Genomic DNA, 13,278 nt, shown 5'->3' on the forward strand with positions numbered 1-13,278 from the left:
TTTTACACCACCCTTTGTGTATAGAAGTGTGTTTTAACATCTCTCCTGAATGGCCTGGCCCTGACTAAAAGGGACTGACATTGGAATCAGTTCTGGGGGAAGTGGGACCTGTACAAAAGGGACGGTCTGCACTTGGGCAGGACTGGAACTGATGTCCTCGGGGTAACATTTGCTAATGCAGTTCGTGAGTGTTTAAACTAATATGGCAGGGGGATGGGAACCTATGCAGCGAGATAGGGCGAAGTAATATGGAGTCAGAAACAGATGGTAGTAAGGTAAAAAGCAATAGTGGAAGGCCGAATAAACAAAGGCAAGAAAAAAAAGAGCCACACTACATCATAATTCTAAAAGGACAAAGGGTGTTAAAAAAAACAAGCCTGAAGGCTTTGTGCCTTAATGCAAGGAGTATCAGTAATAAGGTGGATGAATTAACTGTGCAAATAGATGTTAACAAATATGATGTGATTGGGATTACGGAGACGTGGCTCCAGGATGATCAGGGCTGGGAACTCAACATCCAGGGGTATTCAACATTCAGGAAGGAAAGAATAAAAAGAAAAGGAGGTGGGGTAGCATTGCTGGTTAAAGAGGAGATTAATGCAATAGTTCGGAAGGACATTAGCTTGGATGATGTGGAATCTATATGGGTAGAGCTGCAGAACACCAAAGGGCAAAAAACGTTAATGGGAGTTGTGTACAGACCTCCAAACAGTAGTAGTGATGTTGGGGAGGGCATCAAACAGGAAATTAGGGGTGCATGCAATAAAGGTGCAACTGTTATTGTGGGTGACTTTAATATGCATATAGATTGGGCTAACCAAACTGGAAGCAATACGGTGGAGGAGGATTTCCTGGAGTGCATAAGGGATGGTTTTCTTGACCAATATGGCGAGGAACCTACTAGGGGGGAGGCCATCTTAGACTGCATGTTGTGTAATGAGAGAGGATTAATTAGCAATCTCGTTGTGCGAGGCCCCTTGGGAAAGAGTGACCATAATATGGTGGAATTCTACATTAGGATGGAGAATGAAACAGTTAATTCAGAGACCATGGTCCAGAACTTAAAGAAGGGTAACATTGAAGGTATGAGGCGTGAATTGGCTAGGATAGATTGACGAATGATACTTAAGGGTTGACTGTGGATGGGCAATGGCAGACATTTAGAGACCGCATGGATGAACTACAACAATTGTACATTCCTGTGTGGCGTAAAAATAAAAAAGGGAAGGTGGCTCAATCGTGGCTATCAAGGGAAATCAAGGAAGTGGCATACAAATTGGCCAGAAATAGCAGTGAACCCGGGGACTGGGAGAAATTTAGAACACAGCAGAGGAGGACAAAGGGTTTGATTAGGGCAGGGAAAATAGAGTACGAGAAGAAGCTTGCAGGGAACATGAAGATGGGCTGCAAAAGTTTCCATAGATATGTAAAGAGGAAAAGGTTAGTAAAGACAAACGTAGGTCCCCTGCAGTCAGAATCAGGGGAAGTCATAACGGGGAACAAAGAAATGGCAGACCAATTGAACAAGTACTTTGGTTCGGTATTCACTAAGGAGGACACAAGCAACCTTCCGTATATAAAAGGGGTCAGAGGGTCTAGTAAGAAGGAGGAACTGAGGGAAATCCTTATTAGTCAGGAAATTGTGTTGGGGAAATTGATGAGATTGAAGGCCGATAAATCCCCAGGGCCTGACGGACTGCATCCTAGAGTACTTAAGGAGGTGGCCTTGGAAATAGCGGATGCATTGACAGTCATTTCCCAACATTCCATCGACTCTGGATCAGTTTCTATCGAGTGGAGGGTAGCCAATGTAACCCCACTTTTTAAAAAAGGAGGGAGAGAGAAAACAGGGAATTATAGACCGGTCAGCCTGACATCGGTAGTGGGTAAAATGATGAAATCAAATATTAAGGATATCATAGCAGCGCATTTGGAAAGAGGTGACATGATAGGTCCAAGTCAGCATGGATTTGTGAAAGGGAAATCATGCTTGACAAATCTTCTGGAATTTTTTGAGGATGTTTCCAGTAGAGTGGACAAGGGAGAACCAGTTGATGTGGTGTATTTGGACTTTCAGAAGGCTTTCGACAATGTCCCACACAAGAGATTAATGTACAAAGTTAAAGCACATGGGATTGGGAGTAGTGTGCTGACGTGGATTGAGAACTGGTTGGCAGACAGGAAGCAAAGAGTAGGAGTAAATGGGTACTTTTCAGAATGGCAGGCAGTGAGTAGTGGGGTACCACAAGGTTCTGTGCTGGGGCCCCAACTGTTTACATTGTACATTAATGATTTAGACGAGGGGAATAAATGTAGTATCTCCAAATTTGCAGATGACACTAAGTTGGGTGGCAGTATGAGCTGCGAGGAGGATGCTATGAGGCTGCAGAAAGACTTGGATAGATTAGGTGAGTGGGCAAATGCATGGCAGATGAAGTATAATGTGGATAAATGTGAGGTTATCCACTTTGGTGGTAAAAACAGAGAGACAGACTATTATCTGATTGGTGACAGATTAGGAAAAGGGGAGGTGCAACGAGGCCTGGGTGTCATGGTACATCAGTCATTGAAGGTTGGCATGCAGGTACAGCAGTAGGTTAAGAAGGCAAATGGCATGTTGGCCTTCATAGCGAGAGGATTTGAGTACAGGGGCAGGGAGGTGTTACTATAGTTGTACCGGGCCTTGTTGAGGCCACACCTGGAGTATTGTGTACAGTTTAGGTCTCCTAACGTGAGGAAGGACATTCTTGCTATTGAGGGAGTGCAGCGAAGGTTCACCAGACTGATTCCCGGGATGGCGGGACTGACATATGAAGAAAGACTGGATCAACTGGGCTTGTATTCACTGGAGTTCAGAAGAATGAGCGGGGATCTCATAGAAACGTTTAAAATTCTGATGGGTTTAGACAGGTTAGATGCAGGAAGAATGTTCCCAATATTGGGGAAGTCCAGAACCAGGGGTCACAGTCTAAGGATAAGGGGTGAGCCATTTTGGACCAAGATGAGGAGAAACTTCTTCACCCAGAGAGTGATGAACCTGTGGAATTCTCTACCACACAAAGTTGTTCAGGCCAATTCACTAAATATATTCAAAAAGGAGTTAGATGTAGTCCTTACTACTAGGGGGATCAAGGGGTATGGCGAGAAAGCAGGAATGGGGTACTGAAGTTGCATGTTCAACCATGAACTCATTGAATGGCGGTGTAGGCTCGAAGGGCCGAATGGCCTACTCCTGCACCTATTTTGTATGTTTCTATGTTTCTATGTTATGTTCACTTCTCCTCGACTCCTCCACCAGCGGAAAATGTTTCTCTCTATCTATCCCATCAATTCACCCATTAAATGGTATATTCCAGGGAGTACACCCCTGGGTTATGTAATCTCTCCTCATAATCGAACCCTTGGAGTTCTGATAACCTGTTGGAGAACCTGCACTGCATTTCTTCCAAGACCAATATATCTGGTCATTACCATATTGCTATATTTGGGACCTTGCTGTGCGCTAATAGGCTGCATTACAACAGTGTCTGCACTTCAAAAGTACTTCATTGGCTGCAAAGTGGTTTGTACCTCGTGAGGTCATGAAAGGCGCTCTATAAATGCAAGTCAGGCTGTGTGGAAAGTCACGTCCCAGAGGTAAAAGAATATTGCGCCAACATGCTGTAACAGCTCAGTGTCTTACCATTATACATTTTTCCTCAGGTGAATGGGCTGATGTTTGCCAGGAGAGGGTTCCGTGGAGGCGTGATGCCCCTCATCTGTGCCTTTACTGCCTCTCGACTTGACTATTTCAACACACTCTGGCCAGCCTCCCACTTTCTGCATCCAAAACTCGGCTGCCCGTGTCCTAATTCGCACCAAGTCCCGCTCACCCATCACCCCTGTGCTCGCTGGCCTATATTGGGTCCCAGTTAAGCAATGCCTCGATTTTAAAATTCTCATCCTCGTTTTCAAATCCCTCCATGGCCTCACCCCTCACTGTCTCTGTAATCTCCTCCAGCTCCACTATCCCCCCCCGCCCCCGCCCCGAGATGTCTGTGTTTCTTTAATTCTGCCCTCTTGATCATCCCTGATTATAATCGCTCAACCATCGGTGGTCGTGCCTTCAGCTGCCGAGGCCCCAAGCTCTGGAACTCCCTGCTTAAACCTCTCCGCCTCTCTACCTCCCTTCCTCCTTTAAGCCGCTCCTTAAAACCTATCTCCTTGACCAACACCTGTCCTAATATCTCCTTTTGTCATTCGGTGTCAAATTTTGTTTGATAATACTACTGTGAAGCTCCTTGGGAGTTTTATTATGTTAAAGGCACTATATAAATACTTGTTGTTGAGCTGAGACATTGTGCGTCACTGGGCAATTTGACCAAAAGGGGTTCCACAATTAAACCCAATCTATCCACGCGTGCACTTTCTAGATAGACTCACTGGATGGTGATTGTAAAAAGAAATTCGATCTGATTTTTTCCACTCCCTTGCCCAGAGGTACCTCTGCTATAACAGAACGCAGCAGAAGGTATATTGAGAAGGCAAAATCTGAAGAGATACCAGAACTGAGAAGGTATAACTAACAGGAAAAACTGAACAGGCAAGGGTTCTTTTCACTGGAAAAGAGAAGGTAGAGGGATGACCAACTGGAGGTCTTTAAAATTCTGAAGAGCTTTGATAGGGTAGACGTAGAGAAGATGTTTCCAGTTGTAAGCGAGTCCAAAACTAGTGACCATGGGCCTGAAATTGGAGAACTTACCACCGACTGCCACTGACATTCCTCTGGTCGAACCACCCAGTGCCACTTTTGACGTGGCCTGGAGCGGGCGGGAGGGGAGATCCACCGGGAAGCGCCTGCCGACGTCAGCGGACGGCCGAGCCGCGCAACTGACCTCCCGCCTGTCGAGCTGCGATATTCATGCAGACGGGAGCCGGCAGCAGAATGGGGGTGGGCCGCTGGCTGGAGGCTGGTCTGTCCCCGACAGTCGGTAGGAAGGTGTTGGAAAAAAAGGTTGGTACACACTTTGTGTAATTATTTTTCTTTATCGGGACTTACCTGGATAGGGTCCCCTTGAAGGTCTTCAGCTTTTTTTAAAGTAATGCTTTTGCAGGTCCTCGACCCTCCATGGGCCCGACTGCATTCTCGGCGGCACTTGGGCGGAAAGCGCCTTTGTGGCCGAGATTGGGAGCTCCCACCGGCTGCAGCCCAGATTGGCGGCATAAGTTGCTCACTTGCCACCCGCCAACCTTCGAAGGACCTCGGCGATGAAAATCCCGCCGAAAGTACCGCCGGCGGCCATCGACAGCATTTGGGTGGGCGGTGGCCTTCGTCAATTTCAGGCCCCGTAAATATAGGATAGTCACTAAGGAATCCCATAAAAGAATACAGGAGAAATATCTTTGCTCAGAGAGTGGTCAGAATGTGGAACTCACTACCACAAGGAGCAGTTGAGACGAATAGTACAGATACATTTGAGGTAAAGCTCATTAAATATATGAGGGAGAAAAGAATAGAAGGATGTGCTGATCGGGTAAGTAAACACTGGCATCAACCAGTTGGGCCAAATGGCCTGTTCCTGTGCTGTAAATACGATGTAATGCTATATAAATTCCATGTAATGTAAAGGTGCAAGTCCCAGAAGATATGGAATATTCACCGAGGAGTTTTCTGAAGTAGCGTCTTCATGGCTGTAAAGCATCTGTTTTTTTGTCTGATAGCACTCCTGTGAAGCGCTTTGGGACGTTTTACAATGTTAAAGGTGCTATTTAAATGCAAGTTGTTGTTGTTGTTGTTGTTGTCCTTGGTCAGTCCTGGTGCGTTGAATTCCACTGCTGTGGAGTGTTTTCACCCACGGGTTCCAGCCATTGTTTACTACTGTTTAAAAAATGTCTTATCAGAAGTGCTTGCAGGATTAGCCTCTGGATCAAGCTGCCATGGAGCCCAGAGACGAGGGTGTCTGTCTTGTGTCTCTTCCTGTCACCGTGGGATGAGATAAAATCTGCAACACATAAAACCTGGTGCAAACTGACTGGGCTTTAATTGACGATGGTTATATCAATACAGCCTCTGCAGACCACCCGGTGGCCTGTTTTTTAAGTGACATGAGCCTTTATTTTGTGTTTCCAGATGAAGATGTTTGCAAGTTGTACTGCATAGCTGAAGATTTTGACTTCTTCTTTGCCATGTCCAACAAAGTGAAAGACGGAACTCGCTGTGTAGAGAGCAAATTTGATGTCTGCATTGATGGCATTTGTGAGGTAAAATACATGGCTCTTCCTTTCATACTTAGTGTGTGGTCTTCTGGTTCCAGGATCAGCTGTGGCTCAGTGGGTAGCACTCTCACCTCTGCGTCAAAATGTTTAGGGTTCAAGTCCCACTCCAAGGACATGAGCACATAAATCTAGGCTGACACTCCAGTGGAGTGCTGCACTGTCGGAGGTGCTGTCTTTCGGATGCGACATTAAACGGAGGCCCCGTCTGCCCCCTCGGGTGGATGTAAAAGATCCCACGGCACTATTTTGAGGAAGAGCAGGGGAGTTATCCCTGGTGTGCTGGCCAATATTTATCCCTCAATCAGCATAACAAAAAACAGGTTATTTGGTCATTATCACATTGCTGTTCGTGGGAGCTTGCTGTGCACAAATTGGCTGCCTTGTTTCCTACATTACAACAGTGACTACACTTCAAACGTACTTCATTGGCTGTAAAGCACATTAGGGCGTCCAGTAGTCATGAAAGGCGCTATATAAATGCAAGTCTTTCTTCTTTCTTTCCTCCTTTTCAATGAGTTAACTCCTCATGACTATATAATTTGAGTTGGTGGACGTAGTCCATTTCGAATAGCAGATAGTAGATAGATCCATCCCATTTCTTTTGACCTTCCTCCTTTTTAAAAATTCATTCACGGGAAGTAGGGATCGCTGGCAAGGCCAGCATTTATTGCCCATCCCGAAAGTGACCCTGGTCAAAATCAACAAGGTCACCTCCTCGGAAAATCCTGACTATAAATTCCAATCAAGTTGGGGTGATTTAAACTTGGGATCTCCAAATTTAAGAGTTCAACTCCCTGTGTTGCAAGTATCCACTGTCACACACACAAAATATATATATATATAATAACCCATGAAACTGAGCATTGCTGCGTCAAGGAACTCTGGAGTGGTCCTGTAGAATGTGAGATGCAGCTGATCTTCACTGCCCAGAGTGTTTCTCATCTGGGTCTAGCTGTCGAGAGGTTGAGCAGAGTAGGAGCGAAATACTTCCTCGCAGAGAGATCCGGATAGTCTTTCTCGGCTGATGTCGTGCCTCTGCTCTTCTTGAGCGACATTGTCCGCAGCCAGGAGGCCAATTGGCTGCCCGCACTCACTGTCAAGGGCTGGCGTGCAGTGTGGGGGCTGAAAGTAATGTGGGCAGTGCCCCCCTTGATTGTAGGTTAAGGCAGTGATTGGCGAAGCCATACAGAACGAAAAGGCCTTGGGTACCATTGCCAATCTGTGTGGAGAGGTGGCTGATCTGAGCTTAATTGGTGAAATGTTCCTTCAGGCAGTGGGATGTGACCGCGTTCTGGGGTCAAAGGCTGTCGTGGATGCTTGCGGAGTCTGCAATGGAGACAATTCAACTTGCCAGTTCTTCAGAGGCCAGTACCATCAACAGCACCGGGCAAATGGCAAGTATATCAGAAAGAAACAGCACTGGAGGAGTGCGCAATGCATTCATTCTTCAGTTACTATTGTCTGTTGTAAAGCATTGTTTAAATTCTTGTGGCAGACTTGACTTAATAGCTGAATTCAGAAAGCCCTCCTCTGCCTTATAGAGTTTCACAGGTTCCAAACAAGGATTCTGAAAGGACTTTAAGGGACAGTATCCTGTTGAACGGGAATCTCAACACACAAAACTGCTTGGGGCCAAATTCTGCTTACACCACCAGAATAACAGTGCTTTCTAACAGTGTTAAAGGTGCATTGTATTTTCTGTTTAGTCGAGATCAGGCAGCTCTCTGTTTCAGTTTTTGCCTTTCCCTCGATAGGGCAATTACAGAGAATCTATTTCCTCTGGCAGGGAAGTCCAGAACAAGGAGGCTCAATCTTCTAATTAGAGCCAGGCCGTTCAGGGGTGACGTCAGGAAACACTTCTTCACACAAAGGGTGGTAGAAATCTGGAACTCTCCACCCCCAAAAGGCAGTGGATGCAGGGAGTCAATTAATGTCTTCAACATTGAGACTGATAAAAGTTTCGTTAGGTAAGGGTATAAAGGGATGTGGACCTAGTTTGGGTAAATGGGGTTGAGGTTCCTACGAGAGTGGATGACTGGAGTGGGGAGTCGGTTGCTGGTGCATGAGAGCTGCACTGTGAGACGGGCTTGATGGACGAGCTGGTCTTTCCCGAATCTTCCTTTCTATTCGTAAAAGAATGATTGAAATCAAGGAAATCTGTTTGGAGCAGGGAGCCAAACCATTGAAACTGTTTGATGGGACTGGATTGATCTTGGATGTGTGCCCACAACAGAAACTTAATTGCCAAATAGTTTTAGTAACTACTTTTAACCAAATATATTGGGCTGGATTTTCTGGCACTTTGCGCTCTGGGCTTCGGCTCGGAGCGGTGTGAAAGGTCTCCAGCACCCCGCCGTGATCCCCGGGTCGGGTTTTGCCATGGCGCTGAGCAGCACCGCCGGGAAGAGCTGCGCCGGGCGTGCAGCGCCCCTGGGTGCGACACCGGCAGTAGTCCGATCCGTCCGCCCGGAAGTGCGTCCGCAATGGCCGGCTGGGATATCAGTGCAGCACAGTCGGTGGCGGTGAGGAAGGCAAAGTGCTCCGAAGGTAAGTGCGAGTGTTCTTTTAATTTTTCTTTTTAAGCGACTTGTGTTGTGGTGACGTGGGCAATGTTTTGGGAAGGTTTTTGTGAAGGTTTTTCGCCCCTGTCCCCGCCCTCTCCAGGCCTCTCTCGGAGCGCTCGCGGCCCGGCTCTTGAGCTCGGGAGTTTCCCATCCTTGCGCCATGAGAGGTGTACAACACCTCCCTTAGCGCTGTGCCCCCTGACGCAGGGCCCAGATGCCCAAACTTACATACTGAGGTGCAAACTATTCCTGGCCGGTAATATTACCACTCCGCCTCCGGTTTCGCCCCGAAAGCAGAAAATCCCTTGATCTTCCTAGTATTTTGTTTTTCAAAACCATGAATACGGGCCACTGTTGTGGGCAGTTGTTGGGCTAAAGGCTCAGCGGGGGGGGGGGGGAGCGCAGGTATTATTGGAACCGGAATAGGCCATTCAGCTCCCCGAGCCTGTTCCGTCATTCAATTAGACCACGGCTGATCTGAACCTCAACTGCATTTACCCACCTCTGCTCCATATCCCTCAATATCCTCTGACCTGATTAAAAATCTGTTGATCTCAGTCTTGAAGCTCCAAGTGTCCCCAGCATCCACAGTCGTCGGAAACAGAGGGAGCTCCAGAACTCCACTACCTTTTGTGTGCAAAAACACGTGCTTCCTGATTTCCCTCCTAAACGGCGAGCTCTAATTTTAAGATTATGTCTCCTTGTTCTTGATTCCCCCACCAGAGCAAATAGTTTCTCTCGATCTAATCCTTTAATCATCTTAAATACTTCAATTAGATCACCCCTTAATCTTCTGTTATCGGGGGAATATAGCCAGGTTTATGCAATCTGTCCCAATAATTTAACCCTCTAAGCCCTGGGATCATTCTGATTTAATCCTCTAAGCCCCAGTATCAATCTGGTGTCACTCAAAAAGATGCTAAGGCATCATCAAGGTAGAGGTGTGGTTTTACTTTCAAATCCCAGTGTTGTCTGCTGCTCAGACCTGCCAAACATGACTTTGATAATACGAGGAGTACGCAGATCATTGTCCAGCTTGGGTATAGAAACGTAGAAATTTACAGCGCAGAAGGAGGCCATTCTGTCCATCGTGTCCACGCCGGCCGACAAAGAGCCGCACGGCCCTTGGTCAGCAGTCAATACACTGTTACACAAGGTCAGAAACTACAATGCAAAGCACTTCTGCGATGGTTCGCCTGTTGGATGGTCCTTCGTCTCTGAATTACATTGCATGGAACGAGAGATAAAAAGTAAAACTGTGAGGATTGCTGAAAATCTAAAATAATAATGAAAAGAAAATCGAAAGAACAAAGGTGCTTGATCGGATCAAGAGGCTCAGCTCAATTGATAAAACCCGGTTCCTTCTCAAAGCTCCTGTTTGTTTCCAGCCTGCAATTTCTGCAGTCTGCAAGAGCCCATGTTCCACATGTACGCTCAGTGTGCGAGATTGCAGCCCCCATTCCATAACTTGAAGGGGCTGCTCCTCGATTTTTGGCTGTACTTCAGTCCCTCGCTCCTGATCTTTGGGCACCCGATGCGGAGGGGAGCGGGCAGGTCAGAGGGCCTCCTCATAGGACTGCTCGAGCGGCCGAGGGGGTCGTTCAGCCCGACTACCTGCCTCTCTTCTGCGGTTACATCCGAGCCAGGGTGTCCCTGGAGATGGAGCACGCGGTGTCCACCGGTACGCTCACGAGCACCGGAGGGACTGAAGTGCATGATCACCCCCGGCAACCAAATTTGAATTTGATTTCAGTTTCCATTGAAGTTTTATTTTGAAATTTGTGGGTTCTAATGCCCTTGCCAAAAGGGGGTGCTTGATTTAAAGTTCTACTTAAAATAGTTGTTTGTTTCCAGCATGTAACTAGCTTGATTGATGTGAATCTGGATACAGCTCACCACCGTGAACATAGGAACAGGAGTAGGCCATTCAGCAGTTTTTTTTTGGGGGGGCGGGGTGGAGAGAGAAAAGTTCCAGATTCCCACCACCCTTGGTGTGAAGAGGTGCTTCTTGACATAACCCCTGAGCGGCCTAGCTCTAATTTTAAGGTTATGGCTCTTTGTTCTGGATTCACCCCATCAGAGGAAATTGTTCTATCTACCCTATCAACCCCTACCCTATTAATCACTCAAACACCTCAAATAGATCACCCCTATACACAGGTCTAATCTATGCAATCTTTCCTCATAATTTATCCCTTTTAGCCCCGGTATCATTCTGGTGAATCTGCCCCCTCCAAGGCCAGTATATCCTTCCTGAGGTATGGTGCCCAGAACTGTACTCCCATTGGGGTCTTACCAGAGCTCTGTACAACTAGGAACAGGAGGAGGCTATTGAGCCCCTCACGCCAGGGGAGGCATGAGTTTGGGGCCTGGGGCCCAGGGACAGCACGGGCCAGCCCACACTGCGATACGTGTGCGCACTAGGTCTGTGCAGCAGAGCAGGTCTCCAGTTGTCTGGGGTATTCCTTGCCACTGGACCAAGACCTAGCTCTGTCAAGCCCGTGTGATGGCTGGTGTGCAACGGTCACCCCGTGTTAAAAAAAACCCACGCACAGGTATCTTCCACCCTTCAGGATGTAGTTCGGGTTCTTAATTCGAAACACCTGTGAACTTGTCCTTTTTTCTGGCGTGGAAGCAAGTCATCCTCGTTTCGAGGGACTGCCTATGATGATGATTTAGCCCCTCGAGCCTGTTCAGCTATTCAATGCGATCACGGTTGATCTGTGATCTAACTCCGTATACCGACCTTTGCCCCATATCCCTTAATACCTTTGGTTAACAAAAATCTAGCAAACTCAGATGTAAAATGAATAATTAACCTAGTGTCAAGTGCTGTTTGCGGAAGAGCGGTCCAAACATCTACCACCCTTTGCGCGTGGAAGGGTTTCCTGACTTCATTCCTGAAAGGCTTGGCTCTAATTTTTAGACTATACCACCCGCCACCCCCCCATCTTTCAGATCAGACATTAAACCGAGGACCCGTCTGCCATTTCAGGTGGACGTAAAAGATCCCATGGCACTGTTTTGAAGAAGAGCAGGAGAGTTACCCCCGGTGTCATGGACAATATTTATCCATAACATAAAACCATAACATAACATAAAAACAGATTACCTGGTCATTATCACATTGCTGTTTGTGGGAGCTTGCTGTGCGCAAATTGTCTGCCGCGCTTTCCACATTATAACAGTGACTACTCTCCAAAAGTACTTCATTGGTTGTAAAGCGCTTTGAGATGTCCGGTGGTTGTGGAAGGCGCTATATAAATGCAAATCTTTCATTCTTTAGTCCTAGACTCATCAACAAGAGAAACTTTAGCGTTGCTTCCACTCCTTTGAATTCTGGTCGCAAAACGCTCTTGGTTTTTTCTTTCTTCCTAATTACTATTTATTTGTTTGTTTTTTTTTTGTTTTGCAGAGTACTATGTGGTGGTCACGGTCCCGGCCGGGGCTCGCAGCATCCACGTGCGCGAGCTGGAGATCTCGACGAGTTACCTGGCGGCGCGCAGCCTGAAGGGCAAATACCACCTGACAGGGGACTGGACAGTGGACTGGCCGGGAAAGTTCGACTTTGGAGGAGCTGTGTTCGATTACCGGCGCTCGTTTAACAAACCCGAGAGCCTGTACGCTGCGGGGCCGACTAATGAGACGCTCGCCTTTGAAGTAAGCTTCTTTTCTTCCCCCTTCCTTGTTCACTCGCATCACTTGTGTCCGCCACAAAATTGGCCGTGACAGGTTGGCAGCCTGCTGGAGGGTTCAGTTGGATTGGTGACATCATGGCCCCCCTCCCCGCGTCGTCCCATTTAATTATAGTCCAGCACTGCATTCTGAGAAAAGGTTCCTCGACTATAGAATTCTCCAAATGGCGAGCACTTAATCACTGCGGAGATGTTGGAATGAAAGGGCGATGTCGACACCGCACACAATATTTTCATCATTAGATGCTCGGCTTTGAAAAGGAACTGTTGTGGTTTTTTTTTTCTTTTTGCCTTCGGAATGGAAATTAAAATCCCAGACTGTGTGATGTAATGGCTGGGTCCACATCTTGATGGGGCAGATGAAAGGGAAGTTTAATTAGATGCAACGGGTTACAAAATATCGACGTGAGTGTCTTGAAGCAAACTTAATTGGGCGGGGGGAAAAAAAAGTCCAATCAAAAGACAGGGACGGAGAAGGAAGAAGCGGTTTTATGCAATTTTGCTAATAATGCAGTTGTTTCTTATTTTCTTGATCATTTTTGCAGTTTGCTCATCTTGATGCATAATATTTCATTATACCAATCGCTGATTCTGCCTGTTGTCAGAAAAAAGTATCGCCCAACTGCTCAACGCAGATCCAAGCAAGTAAATCCTTCAGCATGAAAGAGAGGCCACACCAACACACACCTCCTTCCATCTGTTCGGGCTACTTTCGAACCCTGATCTCGAGGTGAAATAATGGTATCCTTATACATTTTGCTACC

At 46.9% G+C, this 13,278-nt stretch overlaps 1 protein-coding gene across 1 annotated transcript in view; it reads left to right on the plus strand.

The window, feature by feature from the left end:
* The window catches only part of adamts18 (ADAM metallopeptidase with thrombospondin type 1 motif, 18), a 297,899-nt gene that overhangs the window by 194,162 nt on the left and 90,459 nt on the right, over nt 1–13,278 (plus strand). Inside the window, exons 14-16 of the mRNA XM_070897035.1 lie at nt 6,110–6,240; nt 7,526–7,649; nt 12,235–12,479. Of these exons, the coding sequence (XP_070753136.1) occupies nt 6,110–6,240; nt 7,526–7,649; nt 12,235–12,479 (500 nt within the window). The remainder of the gene's footprint in view (nt 1–6,109; nt 6,241–7,525; nt 7,650–12,234; nt 12,480–13,278) is intronic.

This window comes from Pristiophorus japonicus, chromosome 13, assembly GCF_044704955.1.
Source record: "Pristiophorus japonicus isolate sPriJap1 chromosome 13, sPriJap1.hap1, whole genome shotgun sequence".
Lineage (NCBI taxonomy): Eukaryota > Metazoa > Chordata > Chondrichthyes > Pristiophoridae > Pristiophorus > Pristiophorus japonicus.